This window comes from Anabrus simplex, chromosome 2 (genome assembly GCF_040414725.1).
Source record: "Anabrus simplex isolate iqAnaSimp1 chromosome 2, ASM4041472v1, whole genome shotgun sequence".
Lineage (NCBI taxonomy): Eukaryota > Metazoa > Arthropoda > Insecta > Orthoptera > Tettigoniidae > Anabrus > Anabrus simplex.
In genome coordinates, this window is record NC_090266.1 from 1,162,967,927 (window position 1) to 1,162,989,225 (window position 21,299).

At 40.3% G+C, this 21,299-nt stretch overlaps 1 protein-coding gene across 1 annotated transcript in view; it reads right to left on the minus strand.

Annotated features, from left to right (window-relative positions):
- The window catches only part of LOC136863821 (cell adhesion molecule Dscam2), a 760,504-nt gene that overhangs the window by 380,346 nt on the left and 358,859 nt on the right, over positions 1-21,299 (minus strand). The window contains exon 3 of the mRNA XM_067140158.2: positions 10,567-10,834. Coding sequence (XP_066996259.2) covers positions 10,567-10,834 — 268 coding nt within the window. The remainder of the gene's footprint in view (positions 1-10,566; positions 10,835-21,299) is intronic.

Here is a 21,299-nt window from a genome sequence, read left to right on the forward strand (position 1 = left end):
ATATTTATATTATTAGTGGTCCTGAGAGAGGTCAATATCGATATATCCTACATAACTTAAGTTATACAGAATTAAATTTCCGACCATTTATGTCTTTATACAAAACAAAAAAAAACCCACGGCACTTAACGCCCTTGAAAGGGCCTTGGCCTGCCCAGCCACCGCTGTTCAGCCCGAAGGCCTGCAGATTACGAGGGGTCGTGTGGTCAGCACGACGCGTCCTCTCGGCCGTTATTCTGGGCTTTCGAGACCGGGACCGCCATCTCACTGTCAGATAGCTCCTCAATTCTAATCACGTAGGCTGAGTGGACCTCGAACCAGCCCTGAGAAAAATCCCTGACCTGGCCGGGAATCGAACCCGTGGCCTCCGGGCGAGAGGCAGGAACGTTACCCCTACACCACGGGGCCGACCTATGATATCACAGATTTCTTAAATTTATACTTTTGTTGCTAAGTCCATATCAACGTCCAGCCTCGAGAAAACGGGTTAGGGCCCATGACCTTCGATGTTAGGTCCCTTAACAGAATTTAATGAAAATATGTATATAGAGTCGGAGAATAAGAAACTACAGCCTAATCTATAAACAATTTTATTCATTCTGGATAAAATTGTAGTTTAGGGGAAGGGGCCTAAAATTTAATTTTTAAATACCTATGTTATTGGTCCTATCGAAATGTACTACGTAATAAAAGTTTTAGAGAACACAATTTCCGATCATTTATGTTTTATTCAGTTTTACCGTAGTAAGAGTGGTATTTCAGAGTCGGAAGAAAACTAAATGTGAAGGCCTACAATATCGAAAGGGCATAACATTGATCAACAATAACATTACATTGACCATTGTTTGTTGTGATGTTCTTTGTCTCTTATGCTCCGATAGATGGGATTACTGCTGCGTACCGAGTATAACAGCCTGACTGAATATTGGCGGGAAATAGGTGATTGGCTAACTTTAACGGCTGATAAAATGACAAAAGGCGTGAGGTATTGAATATATATATTTTAAATTATTGATCAGTATGACTAATCCTATAACGTTCATATACACCATTCGCATTGTTTCCGACCATCTTGTAATTGTTACAGGTAAAGCAAGAAGACTTGGTAACTACTGTCACTTAAGTGCGGCCAGTATTCAGTATTCGTGAGATAGGGTTCGAACACCACTGTCGGCAGCCCTGAAGGTGGTTTTCCCTGGTTTCCCATTTTCACACCAGACGCATGGTGAGGCTGTGCCTTAATTAAGGCCACGGCCGCTTCCTTCCCACTCCTAGCCCTTTCCTGTCACATCGTCGTGTATGTCATTGCGACGTAAAGCAACTTGTATAAAAAGAAGACTAGAAAATGTGTGCTTTGCCCGCGTATGTCTGGCATTACCCGATAACTTTGGATTAAGCACGGAATTTGTTTCATTTCAGTTCCATTCCAAGCTCTAGCCGGGTAAAGCGCAGATATTGGCTTATTTCCTTCTGAAGAATCTACGCATGCACTGTGATTACACGCAGCTACGGATGGTAACTTGTGGAGCTTAGTTACTAAATGAAGGTTTGCGTTTAAGGTAAAAGTGTACAAAATATTTAATGACCTGATCGTAACACTTGAATTCATTTTCAATCTATATTCTAAAACAAAAACTTTAATCTCTCAATTGTATTTTCTCTCGTTCTTGGATGCAGTTCAGAGGCTGACTTACGCATGACTAGGTGAAATAGAATATGCATGAAGTGCGGTCGTGTGAGACGAGAAATTTTAACCCAGTAGTGGCCTAACCAGTGACATTCTTTATTCAGGACCTAGAATAGCTGTATGCTGTTTATAAAAGAATAGGTACATGGGAAGGGAGCAGTGTCGGGCTACAGAGACAATACCGGCATTGGGTTGGAATGCTCGTCCTATCGAGCAGATCCAACCATATATTCAAATTGTGATGTGTATTAAACTAACGCATTCACATGAGATAACTTCCTCTCATTTACATGTCTATGAGAACGTCGACATCCAGCTGAATGCCAGAGTTTTGCCTGTGTACCGGAGTCAACGAGTCATCTAGCTGTTTGCCGGAATTTCGCCTGGTAGCCGAGAACGTCTGGAACGTCGCTGTCATGTGTATGACCTGCCAGGAGGTCATCATGGGTCTTCACATCGCCGATGACGTGATGCAAGCAGCTTAAGCCCATGGTGTGCCCTCCTGTAAAGCTGTGAACGTGGTATCCAGAAGGCTGAGTACATTTCCAAGTATTTAGATCTTTGAAGGTCGTGTCCCATTGTAAATATGTAGATTTTCCACTTAGATGTAACGTAGACTGCAAGCACGCCATTTCAGAGGGATAATAATAATAATTTCATTTTTATTTGGGTCTTTTATAGAATACTTTCATCATGGTTTTGGGACGACCGTATTTTACTTCCATCCTTGTATAAGGGTTCGATAATGCATGACGTAATTATAAGGACCTTGGCTTAATTAAGTGTGAAGTGTTGTCAAGTAGAGAGGGCTTAAATATTCTGTAAAAGTGACTCCAGTTATCATCTTTCCATAGCATATACGAGTCATCAAGATTTTTCAGTAATTCATTTTTTTTGTGCGCTTCACCTGGTAGAGATCCCTCCTAATTAGTAACTAAGGCACCTGGAACAAGGCATCGAGACAGTGGGTATCTTACATCGCTAATTAGTTCGCGAATGCGCAAGTTAATTTGGACCCATGTGGCAGGAGTTCATCAATAAATAGCACGGTATTCGAAGTATCGAGAGGAGAAACGAAACGAGTGAGTAGGCCATAGCCGTGATATATACTGTGAGATAAAAATGTGAAGTTCCCTTGGAGCTCTTTAGTAATGTACACGAAGTGGATCTCGTGTTGTGAATATGTTAATTACGGCCGGACATAGCCGATATTGAATGTGAGGCCATTGTGGCTCGAGAAAAAGAAAGCAAGGTCGTTTACCGCGAAGTCATTGTATGAAGGCGGCCCAGCGCCCGCCCTTTAGAGATGGGTCTTGGAAGGCCATCAGCTGAATAGATTTACGAGCCTGGCTGTAGGGACGAAGAAAAGTGTTTTCTACACTGAAAGTAAACAGATACAAGTAGCTATTTCGTGCCTCTCGGTGCAACGATTACGTGCATCGATTTAAGTATTATCAACGTCGCGGTGATTCCAGATGAGCATTAAATGAAGGACCCCTCCAATTTATTTCTTTAATTATTCACACGCGTAGGGAATTCCAGGTCAGGTATACCCTGTCTCAGAAGGTCCTGAGTTCATTGCAGGAGACGGTAAAGCTTACTGTCACAAGCGGCAGGTGACTAAGGCCACCTGTGATTCATTGTGTGTATGTGAAATGTATTTGTTCTTGCCCCTTTTCTTGCAGGAAGTGTTGTAATGCTATGTTTATAATGTTTTGGTATTGAAGTCGCTAAGTGCTTGTCCATAGGTAGCAACGTTGTGTGGATACTGTCGTGTCATGTGTACTGATAAAAATCCTAATGAAATGAGCGTGTTTATTATATTGCCTATTCGGCAATGATTAACATAGGGAAGTGTTGTAACACGACTTTCAAAGGCTTGGGAGCGTACACACAAGTAACCATCGTATATTTCAGTTCATATGTGTTCGTAGGCCTATATCACAACCTGATATAGTTTGAATATATTAATTCTCGGCAAACAAACAGAATTACAGCGGGGTATGCCTATGTTGAATAGATTTGTGTGTAAAGTGATCAGTGTAAGTTTAAAGTGAAATAATTAGAGAGAAAACGCCTCTCTAAGTCTGAGGTAGTGTAATAGTTTGAGAGGGAACGCCTTCTTAAGTTTGAATATTTAAGATCACCCAAATTACTGTATGTAAGGTGTTTGTATGGCATACCCATGTAAATAATGTGTTTCACTAGTATAAGTAAAAATTTGTTATACGAGATATTGTCTCTCTTCTCATTAGTAATGAAATGGTATTCCTCTCATAATTAACTTTTCCCCCTAGTATAGAGACTATTACTAAAGAACTTACCGCCCCATCGGACAGTCTACAGACCCGAAAATGCAATACCGACTCGGCTAGCGAATTATTCTAATAGGGGAGGGTGAGGCTTCGACAAACCGGTCTGAGTTCGAGGCTCACCGATGGTGCTCCATTCTACCGTCATATTTATGAACAATGGTAACTGGTTCATCTAAATATGCCTTGGCTTTACCTGGTGCATGCTGAGCCATGTTTACAAGATTTTGTTCATTTATTCGCTATGTCCCCGTATAAATATGCGATGGCACAAGTAGAAAATGCTATGAACGCGTAAATGCCTTTTAAAGAGTCGAAATCACAGATCACGAATTAGAAAAATGCACAGAGCTGTGAACGTCGTAGCCTTTTTTTTGCTAGTTGCTTTACGTCGCACCGACACAGATAGGTCTTATGGCGACGATGGGACAGGAAAGGGCTAGGAGTGGGAAGGAAGCGGCCATGGCCTTAATTAAGGTACAGCCCCAGCATTCGCCTGGTGTGAAAATGGGAAACCACGGAAAACCATCTTCAGGGCTGCCGATAGTGGGGTTCGAACCTACTATCTCCCTAATACTGGATACTAGCCGCACTTAAGCGACTGCAGCTATCGAGCTCGGTAACGTCGTAGCCTAATGGATACTGAGTCCAAATGGGTTGAATAATCAACGGGCGACATACTTGAACATTCTAACAGATATGAGAGTAAAAATCATTTCTGGAAATGATATTTTTTAATAATTTACGTTACTTTACTTTACTTCGAACCGGCACAGACAAGTCTCATGGCGAGGGAACGGCTAGGCGGGAAGGTGCAGCTCGAGCATTTGCCTGGTGTGAAAATGGGAAAACATGGGAAACTACTTTCAGGACTGACAACAGCGGGATTCGAACCTACTCTTTACCGAATGCAAGTTGACAGCTACGTTACCCAAAGCACACAGCCATTCACTTGGTGGAACTAACAAAGAGGCAGCTATCATTGCACGTTTTGAAGGCAATGATATTTATGTAACTTACATTCATTCCCTTTTAAGTTGAACATGGAAATACTGTATATCTAGAATTGAACACGTAATAACATGTAAACAAATATGAAAATTCAAATAACATTGTTTTCACATTATTACCACACACCTGTATCAAGCCAATCTGTTAAAAAGCCGAACACATCCATGGTTAATTGTGATAACAGTGGTTTTGGCAAGGCTCAGCCAGCAAGCTTTACAGATAAAGCGACTCCGTAACTCACGGTGACTCCAAGCATATACACTGAGTTTCTGTCATCGGCTGGCCGACAGGCGCGCTCAGTTTATCCGCCTCCCGTTGACTCATCACTCCCCGCTCCACGCCATAGCTACAAAGACAGCACTTCGCTCACTTTATCCGTGCATTACATGAGATCACAATTAAAATTAACGCGTATGTTCTAATCTCTCTTCGATTTCATTTACTTTTTTCTCGAACATTTTTTAATACTTCGCTTCTTATCGAGTAAAGAACCAGGTTCTCTCAATTTGTTTACGAGTTTCCACACGGCCCCTCTATATGGAGGGCGTACACCTGGAAATTGTGTTACAAATCACCTAACGTCTTACCTGCAAGACTCTTTTCACATAATTATCGTACATAAATACCCCCCCCCCCCTGTACCGTGGACAGATCAACACGGTCTAAATACGGATCTGAACTGCGAAGTGTGGGCATTCCTGCGCTGTGTAACGGGAAGTGATGAGTTAACGGGAGACAGATAAGTCGGACGCACCTGCCAGCCTGCTTTTGTGTGCATCCCTGTCTTATAGTGAGATGGGATGATACAGGATTAGACACTGTGAGGTAAAACCAAACTCACTTGTGCCACAAGACGGGTTCTTAACCTTTTTCTGTGTGTGTCACGAACCCCTTTGAAAATCTGCTGAAACCCGTGAAACCTATAAAAATAAACGTAAGCATTTAAACACAACTTTGCAGGCAATGAACATACTTTATTGAAAACTGATTGCCTCGAACAGTATAGGACACAGAGCACGATCATAGTTAACAATCTTAACTAAAATGGCATTTTTCGGTCTTCATCATGCAAAAAGAACGGCCGCTCTTTACAGATATGACAAACGATCATCAAATGAATCTCTAATTCAGATTTAAGGAGAAAAACTTAGTGACAACGATGTTGTTGTTTGGTATGAATAGAAACATGAAACTCTAGAAAGGTCTTTGAAAGGGAAACTCTCGTGTCACTTTGACATCCAATCCACTTCAACTCTTTCTTTTAATAGAAACAGTGTTGAAAACAAAACCTCACAAGGGTATGAAGTGGAAAACATACAATAGTTTCAATGTGATGCTTTTTAATTATTACTGTGCAATGCTAAAAATGAAATTGTCGGATTCCCTTCTGCCGTCCACGTGAAAATTATAGTGAACATAAATGCTTAATACTTATGTTTTCACAGCTGACGTTCTGAAGCTGATAGAAAGTAATAGCCGATTGAGCTGTAGGAAATAAAATGCTCGTTGCTACGCTAGCGAGAACGATGCATGTAGTGTGAACTAATTGCACTATTTTTCAAAATTATTCGCATTTTCGTACATTTATTATGGTTTTTATTCATTAGCGTATGGCTTTTAGTCTCCGGAAGGTCTGAGGACATGTTCGGCTCGCCCATCGTTGATGTGTGCATCAGTGTGTGGGATGATGATGCTGATTCTGCTGCAGCTGATGATGATAGTGGTGATGCTGATAATGATGATTATGGTGGTGATGCTGATAATGCTGCTGATGGTGAAAATGATAATGCTGATGGTGGTGATGATGATAATGATGCTGATGGTGAAAATGATAATGCTGATGGTGGTGATGATGATAATGATGTTGCCGATTATGCTGATGATACTGCTGATGCTGCTGCTGTTGATGGTGATGATGCTGATGGTGGCGATGCTAATAATGATGCTGATGGTGCTGCTGCTGGTGATGATGATAATGACGCTGCTGATGACGATGCTTAAGATGCTGATGATGCTGATGATGATAGTGGTGGTGCTTATAATGGGAAGACAGAGGGTTTAACCCTGTGTTGGCACAGGGTCTACTCGTGTGGAATAATGCCGAGGGTTCTTCTCAAGGCTTAACCTCACAATCGAACGGACGAATCAGTATCAAGAGAGTGCCGGGCTGAGTGGCTCAGAGGGTTGAGGCGCAGGTCTTCTGACCCCAACTTGGTAGGTTCAATCCTGGCTCAGTCCGGTGGTATTTGAAGGTGCTCAAACACGTCAGCCTCGTGTCAGTACATTTAGTGGCACGTAATAGAACTCCTGCGGGACTAAATTCCAGCACCTCGGCATCTCCGAAAATCGTAAAATAAGTTAGTGGGACGTAAAACATATAATATTAATATTATTCACTATCAAGAGCGTCAAATGCCCTCACCCCATATGAACACTGCAGAGAGATGGGGAAGTGAATCCAGGCCTTTGGCACGCGATCATAAATTGTATGCTTACACCTTCTCTACCCTGCCGGCCAACACTCTGATCAGTGGCGAATGCTCGGATCAAGACGTGGGCTACCACTAGACTTTGTTAGGTTACCCCTCTTCGATAGTTGGTTTAGTGAACGTCAAACCTTAAGCGCTTTGAGCTGCAGCCAATAGCCAACGGAAAAGCCTGCTGTGTTGTCAAGGCTGCTTCACAAGCTACTGCCCTGGCCTCTGCTACTGCCATACTTAATACCTGATCGTTGGAGACGGTAGCCTAAATTTAAGCAAATTAAAGTCTGGCTTTGTGGTAAAATGGATAGAATGCTTGTCTTTGATCCGATGGCCCCAGTTCAATTCTAAGATTCAACCCTGTCATACTGTTAATATTCCTTTGTTTGGGGACTGGATGTTTATGACGTCTTCGCAATTTATTACATCCTGATTAGGACACCACCAAGGCTACACAGATGCCATGTTTATTATTCTGATCATGATTATTATTATTATTATTATTATTATTATTATTATTATTATTATTATTATTATTATTATTATTAAATACAAATATTGAATTTTACGGCATTACCGGCGGTCGTACCCATCGTTCACTGGTTTATTAACTTCCTCGGGAGATCGGTGGTGTTGTCCGACCCATGATCACGGGTTCGATTCCAACCAACAAAACAGAGCAATAAACCTGAAAGATTGCATTTCATTTTATTAGATCTACCTATACCTAAAAAAAAGAAACTATATTACTCCTTTAACAGCAGCCCTGCAGTGTCTTCCTATAAGGATGTAGAAGTAAACGGGAGTGAAATACCAGCACACTCTTATCTAGAATATAATAATTAAGTCAGAAGTATGATGTACATACGATGAGGAACGCATGCTTGTTCCGTACCAGTGGCGATGTCCGGCTCCATGGCTAAATGGTTTTTTAACCATCATTCGTTAATTTCGCTGGCACTAGGGCTGGGTGTATGTGTTGTATTCATCATCATTTCATCCTCATCACGACGCGCAGGTCGCCTATGGACGTCAAATCAAAAGACCTGCACCTGGTGAGCCGAACATGTCCTCGGACACTCCCGACACTAAAAGCCATACGCCATTTCATTTCATCAGTGGCGATCTGACGGAGTGAAGCCTAGCACACCTATCCACCCACCCCCCACTAGTCCCGCACCTGTTGGACTTTCAGCAGCAAGCCGCTACCCGCGGTTACTCGCGTGGTGAGCGCGGCGCTCACCTTCGTAGTATATTGCTTCTTGTTGGAATATTACAAAACCTCCACATTTGTAAGTCCCTGTACCTTTGTAACAGATTATTATGAAAGGGATGTGTCAGTTATTTTCATTATCTTTGAAGATAAACACCCGCAATTCATTATTAGGCACGGCAGTGTATATTTGGTGAGTGGTGCGCTCAGAAGCGAGGAACTGTGCTACTTATATTTCGCTCATTGTAATAAGTCAGGTTTTGTTTTATGCTTGTGTTTAATGCGAAATGTTTATACTGTGGCTGTTGTTAGACAATATTTACAAGTTATTGTGGCATCCAGTGATCAGATACTTTCGTGGTTGTGTGAAACGAAGGAGGGAACGTCTTGAACATCGAGACTGATTGTATGAAACAGATGAGGTTTACGGAAGTGATCATATCTCTGTTTCAGAGTGTCTGCAAGTTCTGGCGAAGGAGAGGAACTTTCGTTTATAGCAAACTGTGATATCAATGTACATAGCTTGTTTTAACTCACGCGTCTCCCGAATGTTGAGCTTGCCTTCATAGCCACTCCACTCGGCCGTGTTCCTAAATAAATAACTATCTCAAATGGACATATTAAAAATACCTCCATATTTATATGGACATATTATAGCCTTTAAACGTAAAGTTGAGCGCTGCGCTCATCAGCGAGTAACGACGCACGTAAAGACCTAGCGAGTAATGCCGGATTAAAGGTGAGTCTAGGGGTGAGGGACGCAGAGCCGGGTCTTCAATGTCAGTCTTCAATGCCTTGCTCTCAGAAACACGTGCAACATCTTTCTCGTATTTTTCAAGTTTTGTAAATGAAACAATGTGTCAGATGCTTACATTATAAGGTTCTTTACATTTCCAACGTTCTCATTTGAGGTTTGGGCTTCACCGTTAGCCTTGATAGCCCTCAGTACTGATTCTGATGGTGAATTACTTTTCCACCAGTGGGACTCGAACTGGCTAACCACTGCGTTAAGCCGTAGGCACTTGACTACTTTAAGGCGGAATTACACCTACCGAGAACTGCGCCGAGTCACTCGTTTCGCTACTCGGCCAAGGACATTTTTGAATGGTAAGGGTGATCACATTTGGAAGAGACAATGGACGAGCCAGTTTACTGAGATTAGTTTAAGGGATACGGTAAACATGATTCCACGACGGAGGAAAATGAGAATAATTAAGGGACTTTCAAACATTATTGCGCCTTGACCATAATAGAGTAAATCGAAGATGAAATTAGCAATTATAGAAAATGATGATGGACAAGACCGTGGCCATTAAAAAGAGCGAATAGAGTCGGAACTGCAATTCTGTTATGGAAATTTGAAACTAAAGGTCTGAAAGAGATGATATTGAGGTTAAATTCCTAGCTTGAAACGATAACTCCCGAGTTTGATTATTTGCTTGAAACTATAACTCCTGAAATTCAAAAAGGTGGTACTGCTTTGTGAACTGCTATTCCAAAAAGTAAAAAGTCACCTCTGTACAGGCCATGAAGGCCCTTGGAGGGGTGGAAGGTAAAGGCTTTCACTCTTCTTAACCTTGATGGTGTAGAGTGGTTGACTCTACGCCCGGCCGTCTTTGCCTCCAGGAATGAACCATATACTCTTTTTTGGGTTAGGCTGAGTGAACCTCAGGACCATATGAACCTACAGAAATAGAAACCCCGTTTCTTAAATTTGTTGAATTTCTGACGGGGAATCTAGCCCATGTCTTTCCGAATGAACCGAGCACGCCTTTACCGCCTCGGCCTGGCAACCCCTGAACTGCTATATGACAGACGATCGTTAGTGACACCCTACCACTTCATATGAAGTAAAGAACAAACCTGTAGTCAGGTGGAGGGTGTCCCTGGGCAACACAGGGAAGTACCACCAGCTCGTCACGACGCGCTTCCAGGTTGATGAGGCGCTCAATGAAGCGCGGTGCTTGCGCTGTTCTGGGCTCTGTCACAGTGATTCGAGCAGCGGCGCCGCTTACTCGCGTTTCTCCGGACAGGCGGTGGGTTACACGACACTGGTAGCTTGAGTAGCCATCGGCTCCACCTGTGTTCCTCACCACAAGCTCACCACTGGGCAGCATGTGGAACTTGCCATCTGGGAAGAGAAGAACAAACATATTTAATAATAATAATAATAATAATAATAATAATAATAATAATAATAATAATAATAATAATAATAATAATAATAATAATAGAAAACGTGAACAGATTAGAGAAAAGAGGTCTAATTTGGTGGATGATGGGTTTTTATATGAATAAGGGTTGGTCAAGAATGGAGGACACCGAGCTCGATAGATGCAGTAGCTTAAGTGCGGCCAGTATCCAGTATTCGGGAGATAGTAGGTTCGAACCCCACTGTCGGCAGCCCTCAAGATGGTTTTCCGTGGTTTCCCATTTTCACACCAGGCAAATGCTGGGGCTGTACCTTAATTAAGGCCACGGCCGCTTCCTTCCCACTCCTAGCCCTTTCCTGTCCCATAGTCGCCATAAGACCTATCTGTGTCGGTGCGACGTAAAGCAACTAGGCAAAAAAAAATTGAAGGACAATGCGATATGTTTACTGTGCGGTGATACAAGAGAAGGGTTTCATTTGTTAATAGCATGTAAGGGAACTCGTGTGGAGAGAGAGAGAAGTTCATGAGTGTGGGACAATTGAAAGCAATGAAACAGACGGGTAACGAACAGAATATCGTTAACTGGATAGCGAAAGAGTGGAAAGAACCCGGGAATATAAGCAAGTTTCTAGAGGTAGTTAGAAAACACTATGTAAAGAGGTTAAAGGAAGCAGAATTTAATAGATAGTAGTGTGGTATATTATATATATTGTTTATCCTGTCGTAGTTATTGTTGTTATAAGAGCAGACCCCGATTTCAGGTAGTTAGCGCCCTGGGCAAGTGATATTTAGCCGCCGCCCCCCCCCCCGCTCATTTTTCTGTTCCACTAAATTAATAATTGTTTACAAATCAAATATTAAAGTTTTCAATATGAGTTTTAAAACAGCACATTATGCAAATAAATTTAATTCTCATAATAAAATGTATCAAGCCAAATAAAGGTAATAGCCAAATAAGAATCAGGCTGTATTTATTTTTATTTTAAAGCTGTTGCTTCAGATTGATAGTTTGTGTGTAGTAAATAATTTTAGAAATAAGACACACAGAGCCTCCGTTGCTCAGGCGGCAGCGCGCCGGCCTCTCACCGCTGGGTTCCGTGGTTAAAATTCTGCTCCCTCTATGTGAGATTTGTGCTGGACAAAGTGGAGGCGGAACAGGTTTTTCTCCGGGTACTCCGGTTTTCCCCTTGTCATATTTCATTCCAGCAACACTCTCCAGTATCACTTCTTTTCATCTGTCATTCATTAATCATTGCCCCAGAGGAATGCGACAGGCTTCGGCAGCCGGCAGAATTCCTATCCTCTCCGCTGGATGGGGCTTCATTCAATCCATCCCTGACCTGGTCGAATGACTGGAAACAGGCTGTGGATTTTCATAAATTATCATTAATTTATTGCAATTTATTTCGATCACATTTAAAAAATACAAGTTTTGTTTATAGGCTACTTGTATATAATACTACTGTACTGTACATACAATATTTATCCTTGATTTTTTCTTACCAAACAATTTCATCAAAGTTGGTTTTCAAAGATAAATCTTTCTCAGTGCACATAAGGACTAATTACCTTAACTTTTGCCCTCTTAGCATATTTTACTCTGCTTAAAACTGAAAAAAAAGAAGCCTTTCTGCAGTACAGTTGGTCAAAAACATCCTAATTGCAATTTCAAGTTTGGGAAAAGTACTTGACAAATTGTTTTGCTCAATGTAAGAATACACTTTAAGCAAGTTTTGGAATCCCTCGAGTTCAACATGCATTTGACACTGTACACACTCATTTACAAAATCTTGACTGATGTCTTCAGGGTACAGCGAACTAAGTTTCAAAGCAGCGTTCTTCACTTCTGATGACTGGGATGATCAAGTCAGTAGTAGAGGCAACTTTTGAAATCTGGGGGCTACGACTTCATATGCTTCTTTCCTTCTTGCTATGTTCAATCAATCAATCAATCAATCAATCAATCAATCAATCAATCAATCAATCAATCAATCAATCAATCAATCAATCAATCAATCAATCAATCAATCAATCAATCAATCAATCAATCAATCAATCAATCAATCAATCAATCAATCAATCAATCAATCAATCAATCAATCAATCAATCAATCAATCAATCAATCAATCAATCAATCAATCAATCAATCAATCAATCAATCAATCAATCAATCAATCAATCAATCAATCAATCAATCAATCAATCAATCAATCAATCAATCAATCAATCAATCAATCAATCAATCAATCAATCAATCAATCAATCAATCAATCAATCAATCAATCAATCAATCAATCAATCAATCAATCAATCAATCAATCAATCAATCAATCAATCAATCAATCAATCAATCAATCAATCAATCAATCAATCAATCAATCAATCAATCAATCAATCAATCAATCAATCAATCAATCAATCAATCAATCAATCAATCAATCAATCAATCAATCAATCAATCAATCAATCAATCAATCAATCAATCAATCAATCAATCAATCAATCAATCAATCAATCAATCAATCAATCAATCAATCAATCAATCAATCAATACTGATCCTATAAGTGTGTCCATTATTTTAAGGAAATAATTATTTTTGAAAATAGTTCTTGCATCTAGGACTCCTTCAATCCTTCTTCTGCAAATATTTTCCGTTTTCTTACTGTTGAGTAGCTTGGAACATCACATCCACCTATTTTCAAAGTGGATTGCTCATATATGAAAAACTCATCTCTTTTCGATTTGATGAATCCTTCCAGGGTTTTCAATTGTTTTACTCCTCCCTCAAGATTAAGATTTTGATACCGCAATTTTTTAGAACACTTGTCAACTCTTTCCAAAATGTCATTCCACACAACTAACAGAAAAGTGGTCTCGAAATTAAGAAATTTAGTTTCAATGTTTTGTGCCTCAAGTCTACAAGCAGGTTTTACACTGGCGTCTTCAAATAGCTGCCTCAACGATTGTCGTATTTCTTCATAACCTTTTACCATTGCTCTGACAGGGTCTGCTCTTGCATATCATCTGGTTTCTGATAAAGATTTTAGCACTGGCGTACCGTTTTTTGCCAAGAATTGCTTCAAAATATTCCCTGTACGTTGACAGAGAAAAGTAAGTATACAACTCCTGGACGAAATCAAAGAAAACTACTGTTGCAGTGCAGCATTCTGCTGCAACCGAACGAACACGATTTAATGAATGTGCTGCACACGGTATGTATTCAGCAAGGGGACTTGCTGCTTTATTCGGGCCTGAAGACCTGAGTAAGCTCCTGATATATTGAAAACATTATCATAACTTTGGACCCTACGATTCTTGATGTTGATTGCGAAACTCTCAAGACAGTCAACTACAGCTTTTTCTAGTCCAGCAGATGTATGTGATATTCCAGGCAGAAGCCTAATGAGTCGTTCTACAGGATTTGGCTCTGTTTGAGGTGCTACATATCGTAACACAATAGCCAACTGAACAGTGTGAGAGCAGTCAGGCGTCTAATCTACTATGAGTAGTGTCTAGCTTCTTTTCCTTCATCATCTACAGTTTTAAGCACACAATTCCCTATAACTTCAATAAATTCATCACATATTTGAGAAGACAGGTATGAGGTGTGCCTTTGACCTTTGTTACCATATTTCCCGATGTGCTGGGCAAGGAAAAGGTGGTATTCACTGATTAACACAAGGCAACCCAGGTATAAACCATTTGAAGTTGATCCAAAATCCTCATTGTCTCCTTGGAAAGGTAAACCCCCAACCGCCAAAAATCGTACAACAGAAACTATTCTTGAGATTATACTTCGCCAGTAGTTTACCTCTTCTTCGTACTGTGTAGTGGTTTCCCATTTTCACACCAGGCAAATGCTGGGGCTGTACCTTAATTAAGGCCACGGCCACTTCCTTCCATCTCCTAGGCCTTTCCTATCCCATCGTCGCCATAAGACCTATCTGTGTCGGTGCGACATAAAACCCCTAGCGTACTGTGTAAACAGAAATTTATCAACCTGCATGAACTGTTTTTGTCTGGTGATGTACGTAAGAACATTACGCCTGTGATCATGAGAATGTTCATGATGGTTCAGTAGTTCGTAGCTGTGCTTGCAGTCATTAAAACCGGTAGACTGGTTTGATGCAGCGTTCCATGCCATCCTATCCTGTGCTAATCTTTTCATTTCTACATAACTACTACATCCTCCATCTGCTCTAATCTGCTTGTCATATTCATACCTTGGTCCGACCCTTACGCTAATATCGCCTGCATATCCCTCAAAAACTAACTGAATAAGTCCTGGGTGTCGAAATATGTGTCCTGTCATTCTGCTCCTTCTTCTCTTCAAATTTAGCCAAATCGATCTCCTCTCACCAGTTCGATTCAGAATCTCTTAATTCGTGAATCGATCTACCCATCTCACCTTCAGCATTCTTCTGTAACTCCACATTTCAAAAGCTTCTACTCTCCTTCTTTCTGAGCTAGTTATCGTCCATGTTTCACTTCCATACAATGCCAAGCTGGAAACAAAAAGTCTTCAAAACCATCTCTCTAATTCCGATATCAACGTTCGAAGTGAGCAAATTTATTTTCTTAAGAGTGTCCTTCGTTGCTTGTGCTAGTCTGCATTTTATGTCCTCCTTACTTCTGCCATCGTTTGTTATTTTACTAACCAAGTAACGATATTATCTACTTGCTCTAAGACTTCATTTCCTAATCTAATATTTCCTACATCACCTGACTTCGTTCGACTGCACTCCATTACTTTTTTTTGGACTTGTGTATTTTTAATTTTGTACTCTTTTCACAAGACTCTGTTCATACCATTCAGGAATTTCTCCAGATCTTCTGGAAACTCAGATAACAATATCATCTTCTTTTTTTGCAACTGGCTTTACGTCAGACCGACACAGACAGATCTTATGGTGGCGATGGGATAAGGAAGACCTAGGAGTGGGAAGGAAGCGGCCGTGGCCTTAATTAAGGTACAAACCCAGCATTTTCCTGGTGTGGAAATGGTAAACCACGGAAAACCATATTCAGGGCTACCGGCAGTGGGGTTCGAACCCACTATCTTCCGAATAAGAATATCATTGCAATTTTCATGCTTTTGATTTTCTCTCCTCGGCTTGTGATTCCCTTTCCAAATTCCTCTTTCATTTCTTTTAACGCCCGTTCTATACAAACATTGAAAAGGAGGGGGTAAAAACTGTAGCCTTGCCTCACTTCTTGTCTTGGCCAGTGGCTTTCATTTTCGTCAGTAGTCTGCCATGTTCTATCTGTCATAAGCCTCGGATAGGTCAATAGCGATACAGACCATTTGACATCCTGAATCTAAAATATCAGCTATATCTTGCGAGAATCATGCAAGTTGTGCCTGACTGGAATAACCTTTCTAAAACCCGAACTATCCTATCGCAAACGAGATAGTAATTTGTCAAACGTATCTAATACAGTACAATCAGAAGGGATGCTTTACCAGAGCATACGTGCAACACTTATCCAGCTGACTGGCCTATAATTATCTACTATATGTTTATCATTTTTTTCTTCGGACTTCGGGGCTACTGTATCAACTCACCATTCATCTGAAATAACTGCTTCGTGCAAACAGTAATCAAATCCGTACTTCAAACATGGTTCTATATCTCAAGAAATCGCTTTTACAATAACCCCAGCAATCTACAATTCCAAGCTGCTTTTTTAGTTTCCAACTTTTGTAGATTTTTGTAAATATGTTTGTTACCATAGGCAAATTTCAGTACTTCGCTTGTACCAGCCACCTCGTCCATCTAGACATGGTCTTTATATCAAACTATATTTTCATACTACTGACCAAATGTTTGTCTTCTCTAAATCCTCGCCTGTATGCTCCCTTGTTCATTAATGATTGCTGGAATGTCCTTCCTGGAATCGGCTTCTGCCTTGAAGTACCTGCACATAAATTGAATTTTTCAAATTCATATGACTGGCGAAAATGCTTGCCATCATTTTATCCTTAGCTGACATTTGTGCTAAATTTATTTTCCTATTAATTTTCTTCAAATTTTCCTTATTTCCGCAACCATTCCTAACTCCCCTTCTTTCCAACCTGCGCCACGTTCTTGATCTCTCTATTTCTCTGATATAATATGATGAGTTTCACTCTTCCTTACCAACTTTACAGGTAGATAGGTACCTGTTTTCGGTCCGACTCATCGGCTGAATGGTCAGCGTTGAGGCCTTCGGTTCAGAGGGTCCCGGATTCGATTCACGGTCGGGTCGGGGATTTTAATCGCCTCTGATTAATACTTCTGGCCCGGGGACTGGGTATTTGTGTTTGTCCCCAAACTTTTCTCTTCATATTCACACAACGCACTACACTACCAACCACCACAAAAACACGTAATAGAGATTACATCCCTTCATATAGGGTTGGCGTCAGGAAGGGCATCCGGTCATAAAACAGGGCCAAATAATCATGTGCGACGGAGTTCGCACCCGTGGCCCCTCATGTGTGGGAAAAGGCGGTAGGAAAAGAAGAAAGAAGAAGATACCTGTTTTCGCACTCCTCAACAACTTTAAACTGATTCTATCGCTGTTTACCTCTTATTTTCCATTTTTGACCAATGATAATTACTTTTACGAAACTCCCTCATGCTTGTCTTATCAACCATATGGTACTACCTAATATTCCTATTTTTAAAACATTCCTTTCAACCACAATTATTTAGAAACTACAACCAAAACAGCTTCAGTTTCGCGATCAATTGTACCACCTAACACTTAGGTTTGTCTACATAGCTCACCTGGTTTTATATGCACGTATAGGATAGTTTTCCTCCAGTTGGTTCTTATTCAGCTGTCTTGCCAGATAAACTTTTTTTTAGCTAGTGGCTTTTTGTCGCACCGACACAGATAGGTTTTATGGCGACGATGGGATAGGAAAGGGCTGGGAGTTGGAAGGAAGCAGCCGTGGCCTTAATTAAGGTACAGCCCCAGCATTTTCTTGGTGTGAAAATGGGAAACCACGGAAAACCATCTTCAGGGCTGCCGACAGTGGGATTCGAACCCACTATCTCCCGGATGCAAGCTCACAGCTGCGCGCCCTTAACCGCACGGCCAACTCGCCCGGTACCAGATAAACTTGCCGACCATTTGGTATAATGATTATAAAAAATAAAAGCCATTGTAAACAGTGCTGATGGCTTGATAAACTTCTTCATATGTTAAGGCGTTTACTGGTGATGCTTTTTCTTATTCTCATTACCTTCTCATTTAACATTCGGTAAACTGAGATCATTAGCTACAGTGAAGTTCGTTGCTGTGCCTTTCCTCACGTGGATGATTACCTTATTAAAAAATCTCCGCCAGTGTCAGCATCATCCTTTCCAGGTCTGTACAGCCCAAAATCAACAAATTGCACCTTATCGTTAGACAATAGCCTTACACCTGGAATTTCTTGTTTCTCATCTTTAACGTTTTCATAGCTTACAAATTCTTCTTTCATAAGTGTTAATATTCCCCCTCCTGTTGAATTTATCCCGTCTTTATGATCAACACGCCCGTTTTGAGAGAAAATTTCCGCATCCATAATATTACTTCTTAGACATGACTCAACTCCTGTTACAATCAAGGGAGCCCATGCCCCCACCCCAGCTCTCAGGGAAAGGAAAAAAATTTAATGTAGTCGGGTGTTTTTCTTTCAGGAAAATGATTTAAAAGTCGTTGCCCTTATTTGCTTTGTTTGCTCGTATTTTATTAGTTTTACTGACATATACATATTATATTTGTGTTAAAAGGGCCTAGTGCTCTGTATTTTCAAGGAATAAATAAATAAATAAATAAATAAATAAATAAATAAATAAATAAATACGAAAATATTAGAATATCTCATTCACGGTGTATTATATCTTGTACATTTTTAGCAAACGTGCTATCATAACAGAGGTTTACATGACGTATTTATTGCTAAGTCGTTCAAAATATCGAAGATGAAGAAGAACTTATTAAACATAAAAAGAAAATACTGATCTAAAGTACGACAAGGATATTTTCACACCGTAATATACTGCACATGAAGTAAAACAAACTAATTAGAAACGGCAACAGTAAGTACCCTAACTAAGGAGATATTATGACAGGACAAGAAATTAACACATGAATTTATAAACTGGAAACACTGCCTTTAAATTTTTGTGTTATCCTGAAAATATATCTATTTTTGCAGCAAATTTGTTATAACAATACATAATTTTAATATGTGGTGAATTTAAGTGATGGGGTATTCTGGATCTTTGAATGTGAAATAATTTATTCCTGCGAGCTCGAACTTGTGGAAGAGACAGGAGATAAAGCACAGTAGTCCTGAAGAATAAAATGTATTGTTGAAAATTGTGTTTAACGTGTGCAGCAAAATAAGCATTCTCTTACGTGGCGATGTGAAGTCAAAATACTTCTTAAATACTGTGTTGATGTAACAAAAGGGCGAAATTATTATTTGTGTTATAATACAAATACCGTGAACATTATTTTGAACAACTTCACCAGCATGTACATCGTCTTGATCGAAGTAATATTTGCGGAGATATTTAGAACTCTGTGAAAGGTGTAATAACCGCGACTATCTCCGTTATTATTTCTTGAATAGTAAAAACATATGAAACATGAAAGGCCATACATTCAATTTTGCCCAACCTCACAGTTTTTCGGTACAACTAATAGTAATGCGGAAGTTTGACATTTTCTGTTTAAGCTCCCTTAATATCGTTACACCGCTGTACACTACCCAAATAACACACTGTATAGTACAGTGCAAAAACACGGTCTTAACTGAACCTTATTTCCAAGTTTCAAGAACATACATTCGGTCATTTCCTGTGATGTCGTAACAAGACAACAAACAGATAACAGACAGACAAAAATGGATTTGTTTGGAAAATAAATCGATTCAATGGGGAAATTTTCCTTGATATATTGTAGAAGACGCAAGCAAAGAAAGGCCATAGGACCTGCTTACACCTTCCCGGATTGAAGACGAAGAGTCGGAAGAGGAAACACCTGAAGAAATGACAGAAATGTGATAAAGATGAGAGGTAAAAATGAAATGGCGTATGGCTTTTAGTGCTGGGAGTGTCTGAGGACAAGTTCGGCTCGCCAGATGCAGGTCTTTTGATTTGACACCGGTAGGCGATCTGCGCGTCGTCATGAGGATGAAATGATGATGAGGACGACACATACACCCAACCCCGGGGTCAGCGAAATTAACCAATTATGAATAAATTCCCGACCCTGCCGAGAATCGAACCCAGGACCCCTATGACCAAAGGCCAGCACGCTGACCATTTAGCCATGGAGCCGGATGAAATGTTTAATGAGTGAATTAATTACAGTACCTATTTTCTCGACCAAAGTGTTCCTGCTGGAAAAGGGACTAAGGGACATACATCTATATAAATAACATTGTATGTTTGTCTGTCTGTTTGTCTGTTCCACCATCACGTCGAAACGGCTGGATAGATCTCAACCAAACTTCATATTTAGGGTATACTCATCCCGGGGAAGGTTTTGATATGCATATCATTTTAAATTCCTTGAATAGACGGGGGGTTTATAGGAAAACCAGAATGGTTTTTCCACCATCACGTCGAAACGGCTGGATAGATCTCAACCAAACTTCATATTTAGAGTATACTCATCCCGGGGAAGTTTTACATATGCATATCATTTTAAAATATTTGAATAGACGGGGGGTTTATAGGAAAATCAGAATGGTTTTTCCACCATCACGTCGAAACGGCTGGATAGATCTCAACCAAACTTCGTATTTAGAGTATACTCATCCCGGGGAAGGTTTCGATATGCATATCGTTTTAAAATATTTGAATAGACGGGGGGTTTATAGGAAAACCAGAATGTTTTTTCCACCATCACGTCGAAACGGCTTGATAGATCTCAACCAAACTTCATATTTAGAGTAAACTCATCCCGAGGAAGGTTTCGATATGCATATCATTTTAAAATCCTTGAATAGACGGGGGGTTTATAGGAAAACCAGAATGGTTTTTCCACCATCACGTCGAAACGGCTGAATAGATCTCAGCTAAACTTCATATTTAGAGTACACTCATCCCGGGGAAGGTTCCGATATGCATAAAATGTTAAAATCTTTGAATAGACGGGGTGTTTATAGGAAAACCACAGTGGTTTTCCTCCATTTTCTCTTATACTATTAATTTTCTGTAAACTTCGTTTACCGTATGTGAAACGTCTCTTCATTATAAACAATTTTCGTTATGTTCATAATTTACCTTACTCTTCACATGACGGAGAAATTTACAATTCTCTGCTGGTATCATGCTCTGCATTTAGTGACCGACAGACCGACAACGAACCTACAGCTTACCATGGCAACGTCTCTGACTGCATGCCAGTAGGGAAGTAACGTATTGCCATTTTCCTCATCATGCCTTTAAAT